General features: G+C 38.5%; 1 protein-coding gene across 5 annotated transcripts in view; it reads left to right on the forward strand.

Moving 5' to 3' along the window:
* Positions 1-26,896, forward strand: part of carm1 (coactivator-associated arginine methyltransferase 1) — a 78,202-nt gene that overhangs the window by 40,710 nt on the left and 10,596 nt on the right. For all 5 annotated transcript variants that reach the window (XM_057861011.1, XM_057861008.1, XM_057861010.1 and 2 more), the window contains exons 8-13: positions 1,573-1,654; positions 6,959-7,044; positions 7,151-7,240; positions 7,374-7,511; positions 14,250-14,339; positions 19,333-19,445. In XM_057861011.1, the coding sequence (XP_057716994.1) occupies positions 1,573-1,654; positions 6,959-7,044; positions 7,151-7,240; positions 7,374-7,511; positions 14,250-14,339; positions 19,333-19,445 (599 nt within the window). The remainder of the gene's footprint in view (positions 1-1,572; positions 1,655-6,958; positions 7,045-7,150; positions 7,241-7,373; positions 7,512-14,249; positions 14,340-19,332; positions 19,446-26,896) is intronic.

Here is a 26,896-nt window from a genome sequence, read left to right on the forward strand (position 1 = left end):
AGAGGTGGATGGGCGACCACTACGGGCTTATCGGCTATGCTGGCTTTACCCACCTCTTCATGGTCTTCAGTACTGTTTTTAAATCGCTGTACCTATCTTTTTACAGCACTATTATTGTCTATGGCAGGGGTCCCCAACCTTTTTTGTACCACAGACCGGTGTTTTGACAAATTTTGCAACCCATCAAAAACTGCAACTATGAGTTTCTGCGCATGCGCTTAACATTAAAAATGGCCGCGAATGCAGCGATTCCAAAGTAAACAGTACAAAATTTCTTTAAAGAAAGTAATATTATGTTTGATCGTGGATGGATATGTAGAAAAATTCTCCTCAGACCCATCATGCCATGTTAGCTGCACACCGCTCTCTCACCGTTAACGCCTTCGCCGTGTCGTTAAGCATTAATTAACAAAGATGCGATGTTGGAAATTGTAGCAGGCGTTTTCAGTGTTCTCGTAGTGCTGTCAGGATATTCCGGAATGACTTTAATTGTCTCAAATGTACGTTTAAGGTCGCCGTCATTTGCGATCTCTACAAGCTGATCCTCCTGTTGCACAGACATGCTCGAATCACTCGGTTTATTCACAAACGGGTCACGAATCCACTCCTTCGCAGTTCGTGGGTCTTCGAAGTTTTAGGCTCATCTTCTGGCTCGTCAAGTGCCCTTTTTCGCCGTAAAAAATCTCTCCAAAGACGTCTGTTTTCCAGTCATTTTCGCTCGTGTGGGGGAACAAATGTGCTGTACCCGCGGCCTAGTCATACGTTATTATGGAGGACAAGCGCACATAGATATATTATATATATACAGTACCAAACAAGATATACTGCGCAGTCCAATCAATAGATTTCTCTGACGGCATTCTAATCTATACTGTATTATTCTATCTAGAGTAGACAGGGATATTGATGTGTTAAGCAGGGGCCCAGGCCAAAATTAATTCGGCCAGAATGCGATGGTTAATAAAATTTTATCTCTGTGCGGCCCAGTAGCAAATGCGCCACGGACCGGTACCGGTCCGCGGTCCGGCGGATAGGGACCCCTGGTCTATGGTATCATCCTTGTGGCCATTGTCCAACCGGTTGTGAATCCTCAGAGGGGTTTCTCCCTCTGCAACAAGGAATTCAATTACAGCTCTTTGTTTCTGACGAGCTTCAAGAGGGGGCAGCCATTTTGGAAGCTAGTTTAAGCTTTAAAAATTTGAAAATAAGAAAAACACGTATAACAATTGCAAAAAGGTGTGTCCTACCATGTTTGTGCCAAATATAAACAAGATTGGTAAAATCCTGTACGAGCAATGCACTTGAGTGCATTACTTTTTGAATACCCCTCGTATATATTTTTTTGGTCTGCACTACTTTGGGGTTGTTCATTTATTGCGGCAGGTTCTGGTCCCCATTAACCACAAAAAACGAGGGATCACTGTATATTATTTAGTTTTATATTTTATTAGTCTTATAAGATAAGACCATATAACATACTTATATTTATTAGTTAGAATGAATTTGTTATAAGCACATATTTGCAGCAATTTAATACTATCTGTGGTTGCTAATTTTCTGTGTTTGCTTCAGGTATCAGCCCTCCTTCCATGGTGTAGATCTATCTGCGCTGCGGGGTGCAGCAGTGGATGAGTATTTTCGCCAGCCTATTGTGGTATGTTTCCCAGGTGGGGTCAAGTCTGGTAGCTGTTGTTTTTATTGTGGTACTGTTATATTTTTGCTGTATTTTATTTCAAGTTGTTGCCATGTATTCCACTGTTTTAAATGTGTTAGAATATTTTGCTCCTTAGCAGAGGTGGATAGAGTAGCCGATAATTTTACTCAAGTAGCGTTACTTGAAGATATTGCTTAAGTAAAAGTATTCATAAAAAAAATAATAAAGTACAAGTAAAAAGGCATTTGGTGAAAAGAATACTCGAGTAATACGGGGGCTATATATGTATGTATGTATGTGTATGTATAAAGATACATATATATATATATATATATATATATATATATATATATATAAGGGTGTAACGGTGCATGTATTTGTATTGAACCGTTTCGGTATGTGGTGCTTGGTTCAGAACGGAGGGGTACTGAACGAGTTTTTGACGTAATGTAACCCTTACTTTTCGAGGCTGTGAGTCGATCGGGTTACAGTTTCTTTGTGTAGATTATATTTTCTCCGTCATCTCTACTCTAATGAGGACCAACACGGTGGGACAGTATAACTCAGAAACTTCAACGGCGCGACAACGTGGCTGCCGCGAGAACGCAGTGAAACGTGGGCATTAAAGTCAATCAGCCAATGCACACCAGTCGCATTGCGGCTGCGTGTTAGACGCGTCCTAGAAGCGGCTCAACACGACGCACGCGAAAAGAACGGCAGAGTTTATTATTTCACGTGAGACGCGACCCTCCTGCGTCAATACTACTACCGGTAGCTAGGATCGGGCAGACCGGAAGTCACTCGTGTAAAAATACGGTGGATCCGGTCGATTTTCAAACTAATATGCAATCGTAACCCACTTTTTGAGTCCATCAGATCTCTTGAGTGGTAGATCGGGGCACAGTTGACTTGTCTTTGTTGATTTACTGCTGTCTTCTCTGCTATCATAATAACCAACACGGCCCCGTGTTTAATACAAAACCCTCCTATCACAACAAAACAAGTAGGAACTAATATTCACATAGGAACTAAAGTTATACAACATAAAATATACAATATAAATGAATACTACATTTTGTAAAATATAAACACATAATAAAATAAATAATATCCAATTTAATCAAATAAATTGAAATGAGCTAAAACACCTGTAATTAAATGATAAGAATAATACACTGATCCTGCTTACACAATTAAATTTATTAATTTCTGTGTGGCGCTTTAACTTGAGAAAATCCACCAATAAAGGTTTTGAAAACCGTTCATAAGAAAAAAAGATTCATTAAGGCGTTTCATTTTTAAAATACATGTTAAAATCTTTGTCATTGGGATAGCTTTTCTATTTAGCACAGGACTTCTTTTTTCTTCTTTCAGAAAGAAAGCTGACCAATACGCGGGGTCTGAAAGGCAAATTGTTGTTGGATTATCTTTAAATACATGCTACTTTTTGAGCAGAATTCTAGCTTTGTATAGGCTAATGTTCCTGTTGTTGAAAGCACAAAGGTGTGCAATAAACAACTAGCACATTTATATTTTGCATTTTGTTTTCTTACTGTACCGAAAATGAACCGAACCGTGACCTCAAAACCGAGGTACGTACCGAACCAAGATTTTTGTATACCGTTACTCCTAATATGTACAGTGCTTTGCAAAAGAATTCGGCCCCCTTGAACCTTGCAACCTTTCGCCACATTTCAGGCTTCAAACATAAAGATATAAAATTTTAATTTTTTGTCAAGAATCAACAACAAGTGGGACTCAATCGTGAAGTGGAACAAAATTTATTGGATAATTTAAACTTTTTTAACAAATAAAAAACTGAAAAGTGGGGCGTGCAATATTATTCGGCCCCCTTGCGTTAATACTTTGTAGCGCCACCTTTTGCTCCAGTTACAGCTGCAAGTCGCTTGGGGTATGTTCTTATCAGTTTTGCACATCGAGAGACTGACATTCTTGCCCATTCTTCCTTGCAAAACAGCTCGAGCTCAGTGAGGTTGGATGGAGAGTGTTTGTGAACAGCAGTCTTCAGCTCTTTCCACAGATTCTCGATTGGATTCAGGTCTGGACTTTGACTTGGCCATTCTAACACCTGGATACGTTTATTTTTTAACCATTCCATTGTAGATTTGGCTTTATGTTTTGGATCATTGTCCTGTTGGAAGATAAATCTCCGTCCCAGTCTCAGGTCTTGTGCAGATACCAACAGGTTTTCTTCCAGAATGTTCCTGTATTTGGCTGCATCCGTCTTCCCGTCAATTTTAACCATCTTCCCTGTCCCTGCTGAAGAAAAGCAGGCCCAAACCATGATGCTGCCACCACCATGTTTGACAGTGGGGATGGTGTGTTCAGGGTGATGAGCTGTTTTGCTTTTACGCCAAACATATCGTTTTGCATTGTGGCCAAAAAGTTCAATTTTGGTTTCATCTGACCAGAGCACCTTCTTCCACATGTTTGGTCTGTCTCCCAGGTGGCTTGTGGCAAACTTTAAACGAGACTTTTTATGGATATCTTGGAGAAATGGCTTTCTTCTTGCCACTCTTCCATAAAGGCCAGATTTGCGCAGTGTACGACTGATTGTTGTCCTATGGACAGACTCTCCCACCTCAGCTGTAGATCTCTGCAGTTCATCCAGAGTGATCATGGGCCTCTTGGCTGCATCTCTGATCAGTTTTCTCCTTGTTTGAGAAGAAAGATTGGAAGGACGGCCGGGTCTTGGTAGATTTGCAGTGGTCTGATGTTCCTTCCATTTCAATATGATGGCTTGCACAGTGCTCCTTGAAATGTTTAAAGCTTGGGAAATCTTTTTGAATCCAAATCCGGCTGTAAACTTCTCCACAACAGTATCTCGGACCTGCCTGGTGTGTCCCTTGGTTTTCATAATGCTCTCTGCACTTTAAACAGAACCCTAAAGGCCCAAGTACACTGCATGCGTGATCGTTGCGGTTCCGGTCCGGTTCAGTGTTGCCTGCGTGCCACGCAGTCCGTCAAAAACAGGCAAATCATACCGGCTGCTGCACGGCTGCGGTCCGCCAACTCCGTCCCCTCGTGAGCTCTCGCGTGATCGCGCGCGATCATGTGCCATTTAAATCAACGACAAACACACAGAGTCTGTAGTATGTACTCATCAGAGAAGCAGAGAGAGAGCACATTTTTTTTCTTGCATATTGATAATGTAACGTTTGCTAAGCGGAAGTTTGGCCGCGAAAACAACACACGAGCTTCAACGCCTTTTTTCCTCTTTTTCTTTATTAACTTCCCGCCACCTCACCAATGCAAAAACAACAACTACAGTGGGGAGAACAAGTATTTGATACACTGCCAATGGGTTTTCCCATTGTCAGTGTATCAAATACTTGTTCTCCCCACTGTATTTACACTGACGCTATCTAGTCCACCAATCGGAGCGTCGCGCTGGTGCACCAGCACACCAATGACAGCCCCGCGTTGGTGCATAAATTAACCCACCGATGACAGCCCCGGAGACACTACAATATTTTATTTGTGTCTGTCTCTTAATTCCAGATTGACTGCATCATGTTGAGATCAGGGCTCCGTGTGTGGAGGGAAGGGGGGCTATTATGCCCTTGGTTGTGTCGGTGCGTTTATATCTTTGTGCACATTTAAAATTTATGGCACATAACATCTCATAGAGCTGTTATAAACAACTGATAAATAATCTGTCATATTTATAAAATGGATAGCGAATTATATTCGACATGAACTAAAAAAACAGCGTACTTGGAATTGGTGTCCCAACACTGCAGATTCATGTGGCCAGCGCAAACTGTTGTTTTTTCTATGAAGAGTCAAGTGAAATGTAGGAAAGAAAGAGAAACGTCTTGAATAGACCACCAGGTTGAAACTTGTGGGTGTCTCTTTTTTCTCTTTCGTCTCTTTTTTCTCTTTCGTACTTTCCCCCCTCGACTCTGTATACAAACCGAGATTGTTTGTACGCGGGGCACGAGAATTTCTGCAGTGGAACCACTTCCAGATACGCTGTCTTTTTTTTTTTTTTTTTTTTTTTTTTTTTTTTTTTTTTTTTTTTTTGCTTAGCACGTCGTGTTTGATATCATTGGCAGAAAAACACACATAATAGGACACTTTGCAGTTTCACTTTTAATGGTGTCCTTATAGTAATATCTGCTGCATGTATATCACTTTGTGGCTTTCCACCTCCATGATGAAGCGCTCATCATCCATTTTCGCTCGTGTTTAAACCGTGATTAGGCACCTGGGCTTTTGACGTCAGGCCCAGCTCCGCCCATTTTGCCGGATGCGTGTCCGGCAAAAATAGAAAATAGCCTATACCATCCGGCGGGCATGCGGCACGCCGGAGGTGGTTCGCAGTCAAGCCGGAGCACTGACGCGGCCGGTATACGTTGAACAATAGGATATAATGGGAACGGATTGGCTCCGGCGCTATTTTTTACCGGAGTCGGACCGGAAACGCAACAATCACGCATGCGGTGTACTTGGGCCCTGAGACTATCACAGAGCAGGTGCATTTATACGGAGACTTGATTACACACAGGTGGATTCTATTTATCATCATTGGTCATTTAGGACAACATTGGATCATTCAGAGATCCTCACTGAACTTCTGGAGTGAGTTTGCTGCACTGAAAGTAAAGGGGCCGAATAATATTGCACGCCCCACTTTTCAGTTTTTTATTTGTTAAAAAAGTTTAAATTATCCAAAAAATGTTGTTCCACTTCACGATTGTGTCCCACTTGTTGTTGATTCTTGACAAAAAATTAAATTTCATATCTTTATGTTTGAAGCCTGAAATGTGGCGAACGGTTGCAAGATTCAAGGGGGCCGAATACTTTTGCAAGGCACTGTATACTTTTTTTTTCTGCTGACCACCGGAGCTACACTTAAAAAGACATTCAAAAAAAAAAAACCTTAGTTTTCAAACTGGGCAGCAATACATGTCTATCATACATTTTGAAAAATGGGTGCGTTCGAACGTGTTATTTTTTTTGTTACCAGATCTTTGAGCGTTATGGTTTCAATAGTTTTGCATGATTTGTTCACACTGCAAAAACACACCTCCTTAAAACTAGCTAAATTCCCTTGTTTTCAGTGTAATCGAACTTTTTGATGTATGGGCATAAGAAAAATAGTGATATTTACTTCAAGTTAGTGGAATAATATGACACCTTAATCTGCTCACTTTTCTTTACTCAAAACAAGATGGAGTAAATTATTCGTCTAGATTTAGTAGAAATTATCTGATTAAGACGTTATAAATTTGCAGTGCGATCTTGTACTATTTTATTTCATGGAATGTCCATCCACAGGACACATTTGATATCCGCATCCTGATGGCGAAGTCAGTCAAATATACAGTCAACTTTCTGGAGGCTAAAGAAGAGGATCTTTACAGGTGTGTACTCAAACATTTATTATAAGTGTGTGTATGTGATGTTTTAATGTAAATTATTTCAACATCTCACAATATTTTTTATTCCCTTCCTTAAATGATCCTTTAGGATAGAGATCCCCTTTAAATTCCACATGATGCACTCTGGCCTTGTACATGGTCTGGCTTTCTGGTTTGACGTGGCATTTATGGGATCACTGTAAGTCACATACTAATTAGACTAGCATAATTTTGCTTGGTTTTTTTGTGTAACCAAGCTATTAGTCCTTAGATTTGTACCACATCTTTCTTATTTTCCTCATTCAAGCTCATTGTTTGCTCTCTCCCGAAAGTATGACAGTATGGCTGTCCACTGCGCCTACAGAACCACTTACTCACTGGTATCAGGTTCGCTGTTTGCTGCAGTCTCCTCTCTTCACAAAGGCTGGAGATACACTATCCGGCACTGCACTACTAGTGGCCAACAAGAGGTATGATTATTGTCTGTGAATTAGGAAATTTAAAAACCCACAAGCATAGATGTACAATACAGTGATCCCTCGCTACTTCCCGCTTCAAATTTTGCGCCCTCAGTCAATCAAAAATGTTTTTTTTTTTTTTTTTTTTTTTTTTTTTTAATTTAAAAACAAAACTGTTTTTTATATAGAAATGTTAAGATATTTGCATTTACAGATGTCCAAATCTTCAATTTGTATAAAAAGATATTTTATATATTATTTATATCATAAGCATTTACAGATATACAAATCTTCAATTTGTATAAAAAATTATTTTATATATATCTTATTTATATCATAATTATAAAATTTGCAGTGCCTAAGAACCATTTAGTAAAATATATAGGGGTGCACGATATCCATTTTTTGAACCGATACCGATATTGATAACTTCCTGCTCCTCAAGGCAGATACCGATACAATGACCGATAATATATATATATATATATATATATATATATATATATATAATTTTTCAATGTACTGTATATTCACCTGAGTTTTTGAACACCTGTAGGTCAAAAATACTATAATGTTACCGGATTTATTGGGAGGACGTCATAATTCCTATTATCGGACCGATAATTATCGTGCACCTCTCAAAATATACATATGCATATAAGGTTTTATAAGGGGTGAGGGATCACTATATATAGGAACAAAGCTGCCAAATTTAAAGATGAATGAATAAATACTTAAATAAAAGTGAAAGTATACACAACTATATTTAAATGAGGGCACGGTCCTTTTTGTTTCTTGGATTGGACTGTTTGCCTATTGGTTGTTTATGTAAATGCTAATGCTAGGTAGATGCTACTGCTAAGTGGACGCTATTTCCTTATGGAATCGCTATGCCTATCTGCAACTTATCAATAAATACGTTTCAATTACACTATATATATATATATATATTAGGGCTTTCAAACCATTAAATTTTTTAATCGAGTTAATTACAGCTTAAAAATTAATTAATCGCAATTAATCGCAATTCAAACCATCTATAAAATATGCCATACTTTTCTGTAAATTATTGTTGGAATGGAAAGATAAGACACGAGATGGATATATACATTCAACATACGGTACATAAGGACTGTATTTGTTTATTATAACAATAAATCAACAAGATGGCATTAACATTATTAACATTCTGTTAAAGCGATCCATGGATAGAAAGACTTGTAGTTCTTAAAAGAAAAATGTTAGTACAAGCTATAGAAGTTTTATATAAGTATAACACCATTTACCATTAAAACCCCTCTTAATGTTTTTGTTTTAATAAAATTTGTAAAATTTTCAATCAAAAAATAAACTAGTAGCCCGCCATTGTTGATGTAAATAAATACTTACACAATGCTCATGGGTGCTGAAGCCTATAAAATCAGTCGTACCCAAGCGCCAGCAGAGGGCGGCAAAACTCCATAAAACACAATTAACAAGAGAGCGTTTCACTGTCCTGTCATTTAAATCTGTCTGAGCGGGGCATCTGCGTTAATTGCGTCAAATATTTGAACGTGATCAATTTAAAAAATTAACGCCCGTTAACGCGATAATTTTGACAGCCCTAATATATATATATATATATATATATATATATATATATATATATTTTTTTTTTTTTTAACATCGTGACCCTGCCATATCAAGGTGCATTGTATCGTGGGTTTAAGTGTATTGTACCATCTCTGGTGAGGGCGTAGGGTGTTTGGCACACTGGATACACTCTTCTCAGGGGTGGTAAGCAGTTGTAGACAATCAGGGAAATAGAAGTACACTGGCCCCATTATCAAAACCACTGGCCCAGGTCAATGTGTAAGTTATTGATCACAATAAACACGAAAAGAACAATTGCTTGAATAACATGTATTTTTTTGCGGTAGATTCAATAAAAAGTGCAGCCAAACGGTGAAGAAACATGAATTTCATGTGAATAATCCTATTCCTATTCCATAATCATATATAATGTATAATGTACAAACGAGGTGTAGCCTAACTCATGCAGCCAGTGGAGTGCTGTCATCGCACACAGATTTTGAGTCATTGGTCACATGACTAGGGAGTTTTTGCGCTTAAAAGTTTATAATTTTAGTTCAAGTTTATTATTTTTGGGTAACGTCGGCGTTTAACAAACTAGCGTGTGGCATGTACCAACCTGGAACATTAGTAACCCAACCAGAAACATGAATAAACCCAGGAGTGAGCGAGTGAACGAGGTGTTTACGCCTCACGGAGAGCAACAGCTGGCTGCATAGACTGTAAAGGTTGTCTTTGATCGGGAAAGCGTCACGTCAACAAAACACGGAAGCACTGAGAATTAGTGTGAAGTGAGATTTTTTTTTTTTTATCGACTTTTTTTTTTTTAACTTTTTGTTTTTTTTGTTTGTTTTTTTTTTTTTTAAATCGACGCATTATTTTGGTGGCCCTGATGGTTTTAAAAGTACATCCGGGCAAACGGGCCATTTATATTGTCAACTTGTATGATGGCTTCTGTGAAGCAGCTGTGCGCACTGCACGACTAAAACACCATTGAGTTGTTTCGCTCAAGATTAGGTATCACTAGACACACACTGGTACCTGTATATAATTGGTTGTGCCAAAATTAGCAATTAAACGGTAAGAAATAGGTTGTCGATTCACTAATGCCCTCAGGTGATTTATCTTAATACTGGTTTCCCCACTACGTCACTAACACTTCTTGCGTAATCACCCTGCCGTGTCGCACCCTAATTGACCTATCTTCCCTCTTACTATCATTGTGTTTACTAGTTTGGGGAGGGGAAGAAAATTGAACCACAGACAGTTTGTTTCAATGTTGGAGGAACGGAGACAGAACATTGTGACTAGATGGGGGAATCTTGGGGCACCTAACGATTCCATTACGATTCAGAGGCTACTATTCAATAATAAATTGAATATTAATGAACAGCACCCTATGGCGCAGTGGTTAGTGATCCTGCTTCACAGTGAGAAGATCCAAACATCATATATGACGGTGCGTTAAGCTGTTTTTAATGTTTTGTACATTAGTTCCAAAAATTGTACAAAAATCCTTTCAGGCTTGAAGGGAACCATGGATTAAGGACATGTAGTTTTTAAAAGATCTTAGTACAAGTTATAATAATTTGATATTAAAACCCCTCTTAATGTTTTCCTTTCGATAAAAATTGTAAAATTTTAAGGAGTACGTCGCAATTGTTGTTGACGTCGCAGGGGTGTGGCGTCACATAGCCACGCTGCTGAAATTCCACGTGTCACTCTTTAAAAAAAAAAAAAAAATTGTCAGTCTTTAATTATGTAACTTAATGATTTAAATACGCCGCAAGGTGTCAACGGATAAGTTTTAAATTAATTAGGGATCAAGCTAACGAATGCGTTTTGTCCCTTGACTGACGCCGTAGTTTTCCTTTAATCCATACAGCAAATATAAGTATCATATTGTGAAAATACAACAAAAATAATATTCATATCGCTCAAAAAATGTTCAGAAAAAGAGAAGTGCTTCAACCTGTATTAATGAGGCCCTATTCTCACACAGCTAAACAGCAATGCAAAGAGAAGTGGCATTCACAAATTCACAATCAAAATAGATATGCAAAATACACATAAAACTTTGGTCAAACTCTATTTAAACATTTTAGCAACTCATTTAGCTCAACAAATACACTGGATGAAGTCTACTGCTTTAAGATGGCGGCTGTTTACTAAAGTCGCCGAGTCTGTCATTTCACATCTAGTTCTATGTTCATGTGATATCTAGCATAGCATGAAAAAAAACGTAATGCACAAAAACGTACAGATTTTTAACGTACGGCGTACACATTTAAAAGTCGGTGCTTACTTGTACAAATTATGCTGAAACTGTACAAGTTGACAGGTATGTAGGTTGTGAAGACAACACTCAAATGAACGTAAATCACAATGGATCCGCACTAAACAGGAAACTAGCGTCAGTCGAGGGACAAACTGCACTCATTGGCTTGATCTCTTATTAATTTAAAACTGACCATCGACACCTTGTGATGTATTTAAATCACTACCTTACATGATTAAAGAGTGGCACTGTGAATACGGCAGTGTGGCCATGTGACGTCACCGCCCTGCGATGTCAACAAAAATGGCGAGCTACTAGTTTATTTTTTTAATTTAAAATTTTACAGATTTTATTAAAATGAAAACATTAAGAGGGGTTTTAATATCAAATTATTATAACTTGTACTAAAATTTATCTTTAAAAAACTGCATGTCTTTTTACCCGTGGTACCCTATAAATAACCTACTATTTCAGTATCAAGTTTAACAGTTCAAAACAGTAAATAAAATACTCAAGTTGTCTGAATCAGCAACTTTATTCATTCTTCAACAGAATAAATCGTAGCATTTTGCAGAAATATATTTTTATTTACTCAAACGTGCACACAGGTATAAATGAAAGACAATGTGTAATACTACTTCAATCCAAATGGCTTAAAAAAAAGTGCTTTCCTGCTTTTTAGTTGCGTAAACATTAACTTAACATTAACGGGTTTCCCTGAGGTACAAAAAAAAAAAAAAAGTCCTTTTGCATCCAAACCTCAACAATATGCAGGACAGATCAAATGTGTTTAGCTACTGAGAAAATTCCGTGTTCTTGTATAAGAACAGGAGTTGATCCACGTGCTCAGATGAAATTAAGCTGCGCTGTGCATTCACTCATGCAGTTGAAAAAACAAGGTTCAGCGTTTGGGTAGAGCATGTCAGATGGCTAAAGTTACCCAGCTGGGCAGTGACATACCATTACAGCAAAACAACATATTAAACAAAAACATCTTTTTTTGCGATGTTCCATTCATTTACAGCACCGCTTAGCAGCTCAGCCATATTAACACTTTTTGTGGCCTTCATGCATTGCTCTTGTTTTGAAGCGCGTGTGTTTTCAGCTCCCACTCAACTGTTATGAAATGAGCAGTTACTGTAACAAACGATCCGGTGGCTACAGATGTCCACGCGTCACACGTAACGGCGACTCTGTCTACATTCGACAGGGATGACATGATTTCTACTTCAGTTTGCTTGTAGAGAGCCGAGACTGCCGTGTCAGTGAAATAGTGTTAGGATGGAATTCATTTCATTTCTCAAACTACAAAAAAATCCAACATTATCTCTGTAACCTTTTTCAGACTGATATTTTTTTTTTTTGTCATTTACTCTTGAATTTCTTTGGATTGTGGCATCATGTGTTTGTTGTTTAGATCTCGTAGTCTACTGCACTTGTTTTAACAAATGTGGTGAAATTTAACTCTGCTTTGCCAAAACTGGTTCACTGGTTACGTTGTCAGAATTCTTTATTCCCCTTGTTAATTAAAATTGTATTTTAAAAACTGCATTTTGGATATCCTTGTATTGTCTGTGTGTGATATTCAGATTGGTTTGATGAACTGAAACCTTTGTGTGTGTGTGTGAGACATATAGGCTAAAAAACATTAAGAAGAGGGCAAATATTGACGCTGGCACTGAATCTTGCAAACATAATAATATGACATCACACATTGACTAAAAGGGGGAGCTGGTTAGTTTTAAGTATGTATTCTAGAGCTGAAACGAATACTCGAGCAACTTGAGTAACTCGAGTTTAAAAACTGATCCGAGTAATTTTATTCACCTCAAGGAATCGTTTAATTTTGACAGCTCTAAGCATCACGTGTTTCCCGGACTACTTTTAATGCTGGACAACGCCCTGACGTCACGTGCGTAGAGGAAGAAGCAATAAAAAAAATACTTTACTGCAGTCGACAGCCGTTACAAACTGCGCCAACGTTGCTAAAAACTACGCCTGTATGTTGCAACGTGGTGTAGCGTCTGTATGGGGGTCATAGATATCACATGTACGTAGAACTACATGCGAAATGACCAACTCAGTGGCGTTAATAAAACAGCCGCTATCTTAAAGCAGTACACTTCTCAGCGCTCATAAATAAGATTAACGTTTCTGTCACTCGCTAACGTAACGTTATCCCTGCGGAGGGCTAGGTTTTTATTCATTATGACTACTGTCGATGCGTGGCTAACTCTTACATACAGGCTTTATTTAATCTGTGAAAACAGCGCTGTAGAGTGATTAGGGTGTAAAATAAAAACTTAATAATGCTAACTGTCAATTTGAGCTCAGTAGTCATTGCTGGATAAAACACCAAGTACTACTGGTGCCAAATGTGCTCCGATACAGCATATTTATTTTGAACACTGCAAAAACTCAAAATCCTATCATGACATACAGTTTAGAATAACTTAAAACTTAAGTAGAACTTATAGCTTGACACAAGTGGAAATTCTAATTGAAACACGTGGGGAAAACACCTAAATTTTAAGTGATGTGTGTTATCAAGCGTAATTACATTTTTAGGTAAGAAATATATATATGTTTTATAAGATCTAAAAGTTTTTGGAGTGAAAGCAGTGAATTAGTCTTTTTTTTGTCACATTGCCTGCTGTTTTCAACAATGTACATCGAAAATAAAGTCATTGATTGACTGAAAATTGTTCAATATTAGATGAAATGTCTTGTTTTGTCATCTATATTTATAATTGCTCTAAACCTAAAAAAAAAAAAGTTTTATCCGATTACTCGATTAATCGATAGAATTTTCAGTCGATTATTCGATTACTAAAATATTCGATAGCTGCAGCCCTAATGTATTCCTTGATCAAGTGACACTTGAAAATCTCTCCCTACAGGCAAAGTTACGACATCAGCATTGTTGCCCAGGTGGACCAGACTGGATCTAAGTCCAGCAACCTGTTGGATTTAAAGAACCCCTTTTTCAGGTGAGTTTGTAACTAAATCAAGTTAAATTCTGCTCAATAAGACACACCTGATAACAGATTGGATTCCAAAAAAGTTTGGACATTGTATAAATTGTGAATAGAAACTGAATTCAATGATATCGAACTTCCAAATTGAAATATTTATTCAGAATAGAACATAAATGAAGGATCAAAAGTTGAAACTGAAAATATACAATTTTAATGAAAAATGTTAAAGTTGGGACAAGACCCTTTTCGTCTGGGGACTGAGGAGAGTTTCTTAGGTTACGAAATAGGAATGCTGTCCATTCTTGTATACTATGGTCTTCGCTGATCCTTAAAAAGTCTTACAAGGTCTTATTTTTAATATGTTAATTTTAATAAGCATTATATGTTGCTATTTTTAAAACATGCCATTGAATTTCACATGGGAGGTATTAAATTTCATCTGGGTGGTCTAACATATGTCTGGAGTTTTTTTGTTGTTGTCTTTTTTTTTTTTTTTTTTTTTTTTTTTTTTTTTTTTTTTTTTTTTGGGCTGTCAAACGATTAAAATTTTTAATCGAGTTAATTACAGCTTAAAAATTAATTAATCGTAATTAATCGCAATTCAAACCATCTATAAAATATGCCATATTTTTCTGTAAATTATATATATATTCTGTAAAATAAATTGTTGGAATGGAAAGATAAGACACAAGATGGATATATACAGTGGGGAGAACAAGTATTTGATACACTGCCAATGGGAAAACCCATTGGCAGTGTATCAAATACTTGTTCTCCCCTCTGTACATTCAACATACGGTACATAAGGACTGTAGTGGGCATTTCACTCTACTGTCATTTAAATCTGTCTATGCTGTCCTCACTCCGAAGGGTCTACTTTTTCCAAAGCTAGACAGCTAGTGAACGACGCCTTAATAATCAGACTTCTCCCTTTTTCATCTGATTTATTAATAAAATAGCCTCAAACCATTGTCCTCTTTAGACCGTCGTAAAACTACAACAAAAAAAAGTACACAAGCATTGCATTAGCAACAACGTTAGCTTAGCACGCTATACAGGTTCACTAAACATAAACAAAAAGCGTCTCATACAAAAAATAGAACATTTCGCTTACTAACATAATCTGTTCATTCTTTGCAACAACCATACTTACGGACAAATCTTGTCCAAGGATCATATAAGCACAACATTACAACGTAGGCGTCAGCCCGAGACGTCGTGCAGCCATATTGAACTGGCAAGAAAAAAAATAAACCATATCGCAAAGCGACCACAAGAGTTCGCTGTTAGACAGCACAAAAAGCCTGCTGTAAAACTTACCAAAAGGCAGAATACTGTCTGAGCGGGACATGTGCATTAATTGCGTTAAATATTTTAACGTGATTAATTTAAAAAATTAATTACCGCGCGTTAACGCGATAATTTTGACAGCCCTAGTTTTTTTTTTTTTAACTTAGCCAGCCTCTGTCAGGGTGTGGCCGCAAGGTAGACCCAGATGCAGGGAAACAACTGCGAAGCAAGGCAGGTGGCGGAGAACTCAAAACATGTTTGAATGATAAATAACAAAAAACACAAAGTACAAACAAAAAGTCTTGGGACCAAAAAGCCAGGGTTAAAACAAAATTCAGGAGTACTAACCAAAACTGTATCAAAACGTACTAAATCAGAGGAACAGGAACACAAGGGCTTGGACAGGATACTGTCATCGACAATACGCAAAGGAATGAACAGACACTGGGAGTTTAAATACACAGACTCAGGAAAGAGAGAGCGACCTCCAAACAGGACCAACCCAAACCCACCACAACAACTTTCCCCTGCCCACACTGCAGCAGAACAATTGGGTCCAGAATCGGTCTCTATGCCCCCCTGAAGACCCAGAAGGACCAAGAAGGAGGACAGTCATGCTTGACCACGAGTGACCGCCGACGATGATGATGACTTTTATAAGCAACTACATTTCACTCTCTGACGTACAAAGAGCTGAATGAGGGAGAGAGCAAGCATGAGACTATGCGATCAGCTTGGGACCAATGTTCCCGCCAATTTTTCATGTGTCTGAGTAGACACACAATTTCCCTGAGCACACTGCGGACCACGATCAGCAACATCAGATGTGTACACGCTGGCAACACACCAATATCACACCTGTTCAAAACATTGGATCATAGTAAGTTACATGGCTTATTAAACGAATGAAATTACTGCAGCAATTTTCATTAGTTTACTTGTAATATAAATGATGTGGCCCACTTAAAATGAAAAAGACCAAAATCTCGTTATTCAAGAGATCTGTACTATGTTATATGTGAGAGTCCTGCTTTAACCATGGGAAGAGTCCTGCTTTGGTCTGGGTAAGGTCCATGGGTGAGTTAATAAATAAAGCGCAATGAACAACCACAATGGGAGTACAGTATTAGCCTGGAAAACCAGACTCGCCGCTGTTCCAGCTATACTGGTAGTCTGGAGACTGCTCCACAGATCAAATTCCCAGGGCGGAGCAAGCTACAGCAAACAGACAGCGGAGTGGACCAATCAGCGACAGGCGGACGTGACGTTGGTAAAGCGACAAACTCTAGCGCGAAGAAGTAAACATACGAGGAGAGTGGAGAACGGAGTTAATCCAACATGGCTAGCGCGAGACAGACTGTTGACTCAATGTCTTTTTGGTCATTTAAAACTGAATTTACCACGGACAGGAACATATTCTCGGCTCTCCCGTTCGTCATCTGTGTTGCTGTGGAGACTACTTCCGACGTGCAAGAGTGACGTTGCTCGTTAAGAACACGTCACGCAAATAAACGAATATGATTGCACAGACGATTTCGTTCGGGCTCGAGAGGCCAATAAGGAGCTGGCTCCCAGACTCTATAGCCGGAACCGCGGTGAGTCTGGAGTTCCAGGCCAGTACAGTATATCAAACACCCACGTTAAAACTGTACAGACAATAAGAACACTCAAGATTCCTATTCTTTGTGTCTGAGTAGCTGCTCTGCCAAAACCTCTCTAAAATGAGTTACATTCCCTTGTTTTCAGTTTAAATCTACAACAAATAAGTGAAATTATCTGCCAGTACGTCAAGTAAATTTTACTCAGATTTCTTGAAATAAAAAAAAATAGCGAGCTGAAACTAAGCTTAAAAGACTTATTTTAAGCAATAAATTAGTATATTTAATCTTTACAAAGCTTTGAAAGGTCAGAATTGTTATTAATTCGAGAATAAATATGCATACACTTAAAGCAAGATGAATTATTATTATAAGTAGTAGTAGTAGTAGTACAGAAAATAATTTTGTTTGTTTAATTAACTGGATCATATAAGTTCTAAAATTAGATAACTAATACTGTAGCGCAGGGGTAGCCAACTCCGGTCCTCGAGGACCCCTATCTGGCTTGTTTTCCATTCCTCCCTCCTTTAAAACACCTGAATCAAATGATCAGCTCATCAGTAAGCTCTGCAGGACGATGTTAACGATCCTGATTATTTGAGTCAAGTGTGTTGGAGGAGGGAGACATGGAAAACAAGCTGGATAGGACCCTCGAGGACCGACGTTGGCTAATCATGCTGTAGCGCTTGCGAAGATTGGCAGCGGAATATTCCTTCAGTAAATCAGCAAAGGGGTCAAGCTCACTTTTCTCCACCAATCGGAGCGGCGCGTTGCCGTATCGCACGCACCAATAGGAGCTGAGTGTTGCCATATATATATGTTATTATGAGTTAAAAGAATTTGATATTGTAATCCCTCTTGATGTTTTCGTTTTTATACAGTTTGTAAAATTAGTTTAGTACGTCACCATTGTTGTTGACGTCGCAGGGCGGTGACATCACATGGTTACGCTGCCAGGCTTACAGAGTGTGACTTAAACATACAGAGACATAAACATGTCATTTGTTCAACCATTTCAGTTTGAACCCGAGAGGAACATTGATGAACATGACGCCATTTACCATTGTCGATATCTCACAAAACGAGCAGCAAAAGCAAAATGAACATAAAAGACGGATGAGACGAGACGAGAGTCGGGAAAAAAAACTGTTCTGCCAAAATGTGCTACCCCGACGAAACGTGCTACAAGAGGCCAATTTGACACCCAAATTACTACAAACAACAATACAAACAGAACATACTAAAAGATGCCTTAAGGAAATACTTACATGTAGTCATATCAAATAAGGGTGGTTTAAATATGCTAGGTGACTAATGTGGTCAACAGATCAACAATCTGCTTTAACACTAGAAAACCCAGCAAAGGCCGATTCGGCCTTTCCCCAACACAAATACTCCTAATATTCCCATATATGAATGGCTCTTGTCTGTCGGACAACGACTTTCCAATTTAAAAGCACTTGGGTCATTTTGGCCACCTCTGGGTTTTTCCGGGGTAGAGGCCAAATCGGCCATTGCTTGGGACTATTAGGAGTACAAGAATTCTCTGGGACTTCAAGTGTTAAAGCTACCACAAGAAAATAATGCTTAAAAGTATGAGAGGGAAACACATGCAAAAAGTATTTCGAGGCAATGAAAAGGTAATAAAGGACCCAATAAAAACAGAAATGGTAAGTACGTGCCGCTTTAAACCGATGAGCGCATGTGTTGGACGTCTCGCCGTGTAGAAGGAATTGCAGTAACTCGGCAGTATTCGTCGAGTGATAGTGACAATCTACATCATCACCCCAAGCGTCCATAAAATATGGCACCCTCCGTAGGTCAAAACATGTACTAAATATTTTAGATTGTTAAATCAATGACAAAATTTAATGTGTTTCTAATAACATATTTTAGTAAAAGAGATTAATTGTGGCTCATTAGCGCCTACAAGTCTTTAAGTCGAAGGTTCCCTTTAAATTATACAGTATTTTAAATCTAATCATTTACATTTTCATGATTTTGAATTCAGTGATGTATTTTGACCATTTAATTTTCTTGACATTTTTTAAATTTGCCCCACCCCCCTAGAATAGTGTGCTTTGTTTTGCTCACATCAAGCCTTTATGTATTTACAGGTACACGGGTACCACCCCAAACCCGCCTCCTGGGTCACATTACTCCTCGCCCTCAGAAAATATTTGGAACACAGGAGTAGCCTACAGCATGAGTCAAGGGATGTCCGTATCAGGTGACTAACAAACATTTAAAAAATTATTAATGATGGTTACTGCAACTACGACTCCAAAACATATGGTGGCAAGAAATAGTATGTGAGCCCCTTGGAATTCCATATAATTCTGCCTTTTTTTTTTTTTTTTTTTTTTTTTTTTTTTTTTTTTTTTAAGCCTTAACATTTGTCAGAAAAATCACAAGAATTAACAGTGTGCTTAAAGTTATCCCATTTAAACACATCATTTTACCTACACTTGGCTCCACATGGGTAAAATAAAGGTTTGGAAGAAATGCCTTTTTTCCTCTTAGCATTTACATGTGTCGCAGGTTCTTTCAAGTACAAAAAACCCTCAAAAACTGATGGCATATTCAGGAAAAATTGTGAAATGTGTTTTTATTAGGTTCTGCATCCAGCAAACAAAAGTGCACCATTGACTAGAAACAAAAAAGGAAAAAAGAAAAATTTCAAACAAAAAAATATCCCAGCTCAGATTTTGACCACATACAAAAGTGGCCTAGATCCAATTTGAAATTGTCCACTTTTATCGACCTGTCCTGTTCAGACTGTCAAGTTAATGCCTGACGTGAGGCTAAAAAACGCGGAAAAATCAGATTTGTGCACTGAGACCTGCGGTATGAACTTAGCTATAGAATAACTTCATCCATGCAACTGCCGAGCAATGACACTTTCTCATTGCTGAATTTTTTTGTTTACAAATTTTAAGCAAGCAAAAGTGTGTCGAGAATGCAGTATGTGGCTATTATGACAGTTGTTAGGACAAGCAAAACATCTTCCAAGACAACCAAAAAGTCAAGTTGCATTCAATAGCCCGAGAAGGACAGAGTATGATAGTGTTTTGCGTCTTTGTATCCATTTTGATTTCATTCTGCTTCACAGATATATTGATCCATATCAATAAATCATTACACCACTACTAAAGACAAGGAGTTTAATTTTTCCTCCGTGTCCTGTAAATTCTCATGACTGGGTCAATTAAAAATTGAAGGCATCGTTTTTGAGTGGTATTAGTTATTGATTTGATTATCAAACCAAATTGGATGGATAACAGACAGAAATTTGTACACTTTTTCCTCACACTGTACAATGTGTATATCAAATAATTTGTATGTAGTTAACACATTCTATGCGGTTTGAAAAGGTTAAGATTGGCTTAATATAAACATAATGTGAATTACTGCAATTCAAGAATGTTTTGTGAGATTACCATATACAACACTCTTTAAAAACATGAAAAAAATGAAGTTAAACATGAACGATTGATTCACGACTGATGCAGTTGAAACATTATTTGAAAAGTTCAACACAGAAGAGACATTTCTATCTTTTTTTTGTAGTTGATATTTTACATTTATACAAGAGACATTATACCTGTGTGCCATTTTGCCTTCAGAAAATGAGATTGTGAAAGAATTACTGTTTTTATAAGTTTAATAACTTAAAGTGCCTATGACAGCAAAAAGACTGTTTATTTCATATTTCACATGGTATTTTATACTCCTAAATGAAATGGACCGCTTGGATGTGTGTGGAAGCGATCAATATATCTATTCAACTTTTTGATTCCCACATCATCGAAATGAGTGACTTCCTGGATTGACGAAAAATGCGAATGTGACGTCAGTGGGCTAATCATCTTCAGTATACACCCGATACTACAGTATGCAGAACGACTGCGGATTCAGCTGATTTTGCTGATTATTTCGTTTATTTTTTGCATCACGCCAGCCCAATCTGCTGCAGCCTTTTGTTGCTGCAGAGAGAGGCGTGTGACCCTTTTTGGGTTTCAAAAAGGCTCTGTTCACTGCGGATAATGGCCAAAACAAGTCTGACAACTGTGGGACCGTTGGACCAATGAGGAAGTGAGTAAGCTACATGTTTTATATTATGTCAAATACGGGGATCATGCCACACGTTTTAATAAGGAGGTGGCTTGCATTTTGTGGGTGACAATGCTCCTTGTCCACCGAGAAGGCCACAAGGCCGACGACCAGCAGCTTGTTACACGCTATGGTCACTTCCACCCCCTTGGTCCTATTCGCGTGCCCGCCTAGAATGCGCTTTCCTCAGCTTGGCCGCTAGCAGCCCCCCGCTCATACGTCGGCCGGTTTGGCCACCGAGAATGGGCTATTTTCGCCGTTTATTCCTGGCGACGAGCACTGCTAGTCCGCCGTGGCAGCAGCAGAACGACGAGCCGTAACTTGGGGGCTGGCGAGAATAAGACTTGGAAAAGCCACTCTGTTCGGGTTAGCATGTCGGCTAGCTGTCATGCCTCCTGTTTTGTTTACGCTCTTTCCTCCGTCTCCGAAGCCGGGGCAGGGAAATAACCAAAGCCGGACTAACTCTGGTGGCATAAATTACCGTTCGAGAGAGGAAGAAGTCAGCAGTTTTGACCATTATGCAGTAATTTTGCTCTGTCGCACTGAATAAATTCATTTTTAATATTTCATATTCCATTTAGCACAAGACTGTTATTTGTCATGACCATACCAATTGCAATTTACCAACTGGGGAAAAATACTTAAATAGGCGGAATATCCTGTCGAAATATTGGAATAGAGAGACTGAAGCAATCATGACGCTTTGCTGCTCTCTGTCGTATTTTCCTCATTCTGAATCTTCCCCCTCAATGGGCTGCATTCTAAATCAGCTGAAATCGTGACCCTGCCGATGTCTTCATCCATCTGGGGACGCTAGAGTGCTATAATGACAGGCGAGACTAAACTGCAGATTAAAAGACCCAATTTCTCGTCATCTGTGCTTTGCCAAATTTTTGTATATACCGTAATTTCCCGAATATAAGGTGCACCCGTGTATAACGCGCACCCCAAATTTACTTGTAAAATCTAGGGGAAATTATTGTACCCGTGTATAACGCGCACCCTAATTTTAGCACCATTAAATAGAAGAATACTAGAAAACAGAGCTCGTGTACAGATACAGTAATGTCATTTTACTGACTGGTGAAACATAGCACAGGCATAACACATTGGTAGTTCAAAACATTACTGTAAACTGATCGTATGTACGGTAATAATATGATCTGATAACTTCTTGCACTTACCAGAATCCAGGAGAAAACAAAACAGATGTGACTTTTCTTTTAAAGGCTGCTGTATAACTTGCTCGTTTCATCATGATGAATAAATGTTTCCTCCATGGATTGATATGTTAAAATGAAAGTGAGAACGTAAGTCGGAAATCCGAGAGAGCTCATCGCTGTCGACACGACAGTAACAATAGGAACTATTGTTATTTGGGTTTGAGTTTCCCGAGGGACAGATATAGTTGACGGACACAGGAAGTCTGTGTTGTTACGTTTGTTATGGTCTGAGTTGCGGAGCTGCAATAAACGTTGACTCAAATGAGTTCAAGAAACTAAATTCTGTGCTTTATGAAGAGTGAAAAAAGCAGAATTTAACACAGACGAAATCATTCGGCCGATCAGAGTGAAGTATTACCAAAACAAAATAAACAAAATAGTGACGTCACGTACCGTAATGGTTGGCAACGGATCGCCGCATACGTTTCTTCAACACAACATGGCCGTGTCAATTTTTTTTTTAAATCGTTTTTTATATATATATATATATATATATATTATATATATATATATATATATATTTCTGTCTCCATCCATGTACCCGTTTATAATGCGCACCATGATTTTACAAGTTGATTTTGGGGGAAAAAAGTGCGCGTTATATTCGGGAAATTACGGTAGTCGAATTGTCTCAAAATATGATTCTAATTCACATAATAAGGCTATTTAAGATTTTTTTTATGCTGTCATAGGCACTTTAACTAACTGCTTGACGTAGACTGTTAAAAAAAATGCCAGAAAAATGTGTGGTGCCATCTTATTTATGTTTTTCAATTTTCCTAAAATCATTTTTTTACACATGTGTTTTGTCATATGCATTACCAACATCACACTGTAAAACAAGAATTCCACTGAAGTTGGGACATTTTGTTAAACATGAATAAAAACAGAATGATTTGCAAATCAGGTTCAACCTACTGCATATTCAATTGAATACACTGTAAACACAAGATATTTAATGTTCTAACTGATTAACTATTGGTTTTGGCAAATAATCATTTACTAAAACTTTAATGGCAGATTTCTGTAGCTACTTTCTGTAGCTTACAAACTCCCTCTGAAGCATTGGAAAAACAGGTTTCTCATTGGTCCTCAAAAATCCTAAGCGACATAGATTAAAATTCGTGTAATTAAGGTCTTAAATTTATTGTAAAATTCTTTAGGTATTATATTTCCAGGATTTTGACAGCCCCCATGCTTAAGAGTTGGACAGAGGTTCTATTCATTAAATTCCGTATCTTTTCTTATCCATACGTTTCTTCAATTTTAACCCTTATCAGCCAATCAAACTCATTTCCAAAATGCATCAAGCTTGTCTATATGTCCTTTTACAAACTTCAGACGCTGATTTTTGTGGTGAGGGTGGTGTGTAGTGATGAAGCAGTTTTCTGCAGATGACTTTTACATAAGGACCTTATTTTTACACATTTCTCATCATACTGGAATAGTGTACCACTGTGTCTGACAGATCTTTCTGGAGGGATTGTGCAAACAAACATGGCTTCTTTTCTCACAATCATGCTAGCTGTTCTAACATTTTTTGGGGTCCTCCAGATCTTGATTTAACTTTCACTGCTCCTGATGACTGCCATTTCTTGATTACATTCCTAGCAGAGGATACTTGCATCTAAAAATGCTTTTATCTTCTTATAGCCTTCTCCTGCGTTGTGGTTGTCAACTATTTTTAAGTTTCAATGTCCCAAACAACTGCTTATAAGAACCCATGGTGACAGTTGTTGGAGCAAAGTCAGATAAGCCTTTGAGATTGACGTCACTTTGTCTTCCCAGACAATGGTTGTGAACAATTAATGACACTGTCAGGTCTCAGCTCTCCAAAGGGTGCGTACATCCCTTTCATCCTCATGGGGGGGTTCTGTGTCATCCTCAAGCTCGGATCCTCTACTAGAGGCCTGAGAGTTTGATGGTTCTTCACAGTGTCTTAGCTGTTTGTAGGACTGGACTCAGGCTTCAGATATTGTTCCTGGGATCTGCTGGAACCACTCTCACAGTTTGGGGGCTACTGCCCCAAGTGCTCCCACTACCACGGGAACCATGCTAGCTTTCACCTTTCACTTCTGCTCCAACTGCTCTTTCAGCCCTTGGTACTTCTCCACCTTCTAGTGTTCCTTTGTCCTGATGTTGGCATGAGCTGGTATTGCCACATGTATCACAGTCACTCCCTCCTGTTCTTTATCCATCACCATGATGCCACAGAACCTTGGCCTTATTGTTTTCAGACACCCTCTGTGGCATGGCCCATCTTTGCAAGTTTGCATAGCTTGCACCTCGGGTCTGATCTGCCTCGGTAGATCTTGGTCTCTATGGCCCTTGTACTTAGGGCTTGTTCTTGTGCAACCATGATTAGAGCTTCTGTGCTTTCTGTCAAATCGAGTGTACTCCAGCCACTGGGAGGATTTCTTGATGTTAGCTACTTCTTCAGCTTGCCGGTGATACATTCTATTTAGTGGTTTTCCCCTCCAAGTTGTCTGCTGCAAATCAACATACACTGTATTACAAAAGGTATTTGCTCAACCATCCAAATGATCAGAATCGGGTGCCCTAATCACTTGGCCTGGCCATAGTTGTATAAAATCAAGCACCTAGGCATGCAAACTGTTTTCACAAACATTTGTAAAAGAATTGGTCACTCTCAGGAGCTCAGTGAATTCCAGCGTGGAACTGTCTCCTGTGCCACAAGTTCAGCCAGGAAATTTCCTCACTCCTAAATATTCTACGGTCAACTGTCAGTTTTATTATTGAAAAAATTGAAGAGTTCGGGAACAACAGCAACTCAGCCTTGAAGCTGTAGGCCATGTAAACTGATGGAGAGGGATGCTGAGGCACCAAAGAGGTCACCAAGGGCTCCAAACTTCATGTAGTTTACAGATTAGCCCAAGTACACTACGCAGAGAGCTTTTTGGACTGGGTTTACAAAGCAGAGCAGCTATAGCCAAGCCATATACTGTATCATCATGTGCAATGAAATGGACCGATGCAGTGGTGGACAGCCACTGAACTAGAGATAGGCTGATTTATCAGCCTAGCGCTGCCGATATTTGGAAATTTGACGTATATGTATATCGGCCTTTTTTTTTTAATCTGACCGGCCAATATGCAAAAATCTACACTAATTTTCGGACTATAAGCCTACTTTTTTCCCGCATTTTGAATGCTGTGGCTTATAATCCAATATGGCATGTTTGTTGATTTAATAGGGTTAATAGGTATTACTAATACTTTATTTGACAGCAGCGTCATAAGACTGACTTAAGACCATCATAATTATGACATGACACTATCATAGACAGTAATAAATGCTACTGACAGATGTTATTAAGTGTCGTCCGGCAAATTATGTATCTAACGCCATTTATGTCCAGCTCGGTTCTTTTACATCCATTCAAAAGTGAGATAGTTTGCTGAATAACACAAAATGACATCTGTCATAAGCATTCATTAACGCTCATGGCAGTGTCATTTCATAAATATGAAGTTCTTATGACAGTCTTATGGCGCTACTATCAAAGAGTTACCAAAAGAGTGTTACCAAATATCATAACTAGCAATTAATGAAACAACTGGAACTAGGGGTGTGACAAAATACCGAAATGGTGATGTATTGTGATACTTTGTCAACTATCTCAATAGGTTATCGATATGCTCCTGCCAAGAATCGAGATTTCATTTAAAAAAAGGTGTCAATGTCTAAAAAAATAAAATAAAATTGAACCAACAAGTTGCTACCAAAATCTTCCACCATAATATTGTCTCAATTAACTCTAAGGCTGCATTGACGGTGCTCGACGCCCAATCCATTTAGACTGGGAACGTTCGTTCATTCGAAACCAGAGCATTCACAGTCATTCTGTCCAATTTTCAGGGCATTTACAAGTCCTTGTTGTTCATTTTAGGGCATTTACAGGTCATTTCCTGTTGAGTTTAAGTCACTGCCTATTCATTTGGGTGATTCCCAGGTCATTTCCTGTTCTGTAACTCAAAATAAACAGGAAGAGACCCCTAAAATACCCCAAAATCAACAGGAAGTAACTGAAAATCAACAGGCCTTAAATGGCCCTAAATTATCTCATTGCCTGGCGTTGGCTGCCACTGACCGCCATAGACGTTCAATCCGTTTGAAGTGGGAGGGATGGCAGCAAATGAACGGATGTTCAATGATTTCCTGACCAATGTATAGATAATCGTTGTATCGCCATATTGTCAGACCATTGTTATCGTGAGCAAATCGTATCGCATTGTGAGGTACCAAGAGGTTCCCACTCCGAACTGGAACAGTAACTGAAGAAATAATAAGCATAGAACATGAATTTTGATTGTTATACTCTAA

Source organism: Corythoichthys intestinalis, chromosome 16 (assembly GCF_030265065.1).
Source record: "Corythoichthys intestinalis isolate RoL2023-P3 chromosome 16, ASM3026506v1, whole genome shotgun sequence".
Lineage (NCBI taxonomy): Eukaryota > Metazoa > Chordata > Actinopteri > Syngnathiformes > Syngnathidae > Corythoichthys > Corythoichthys intestinalis.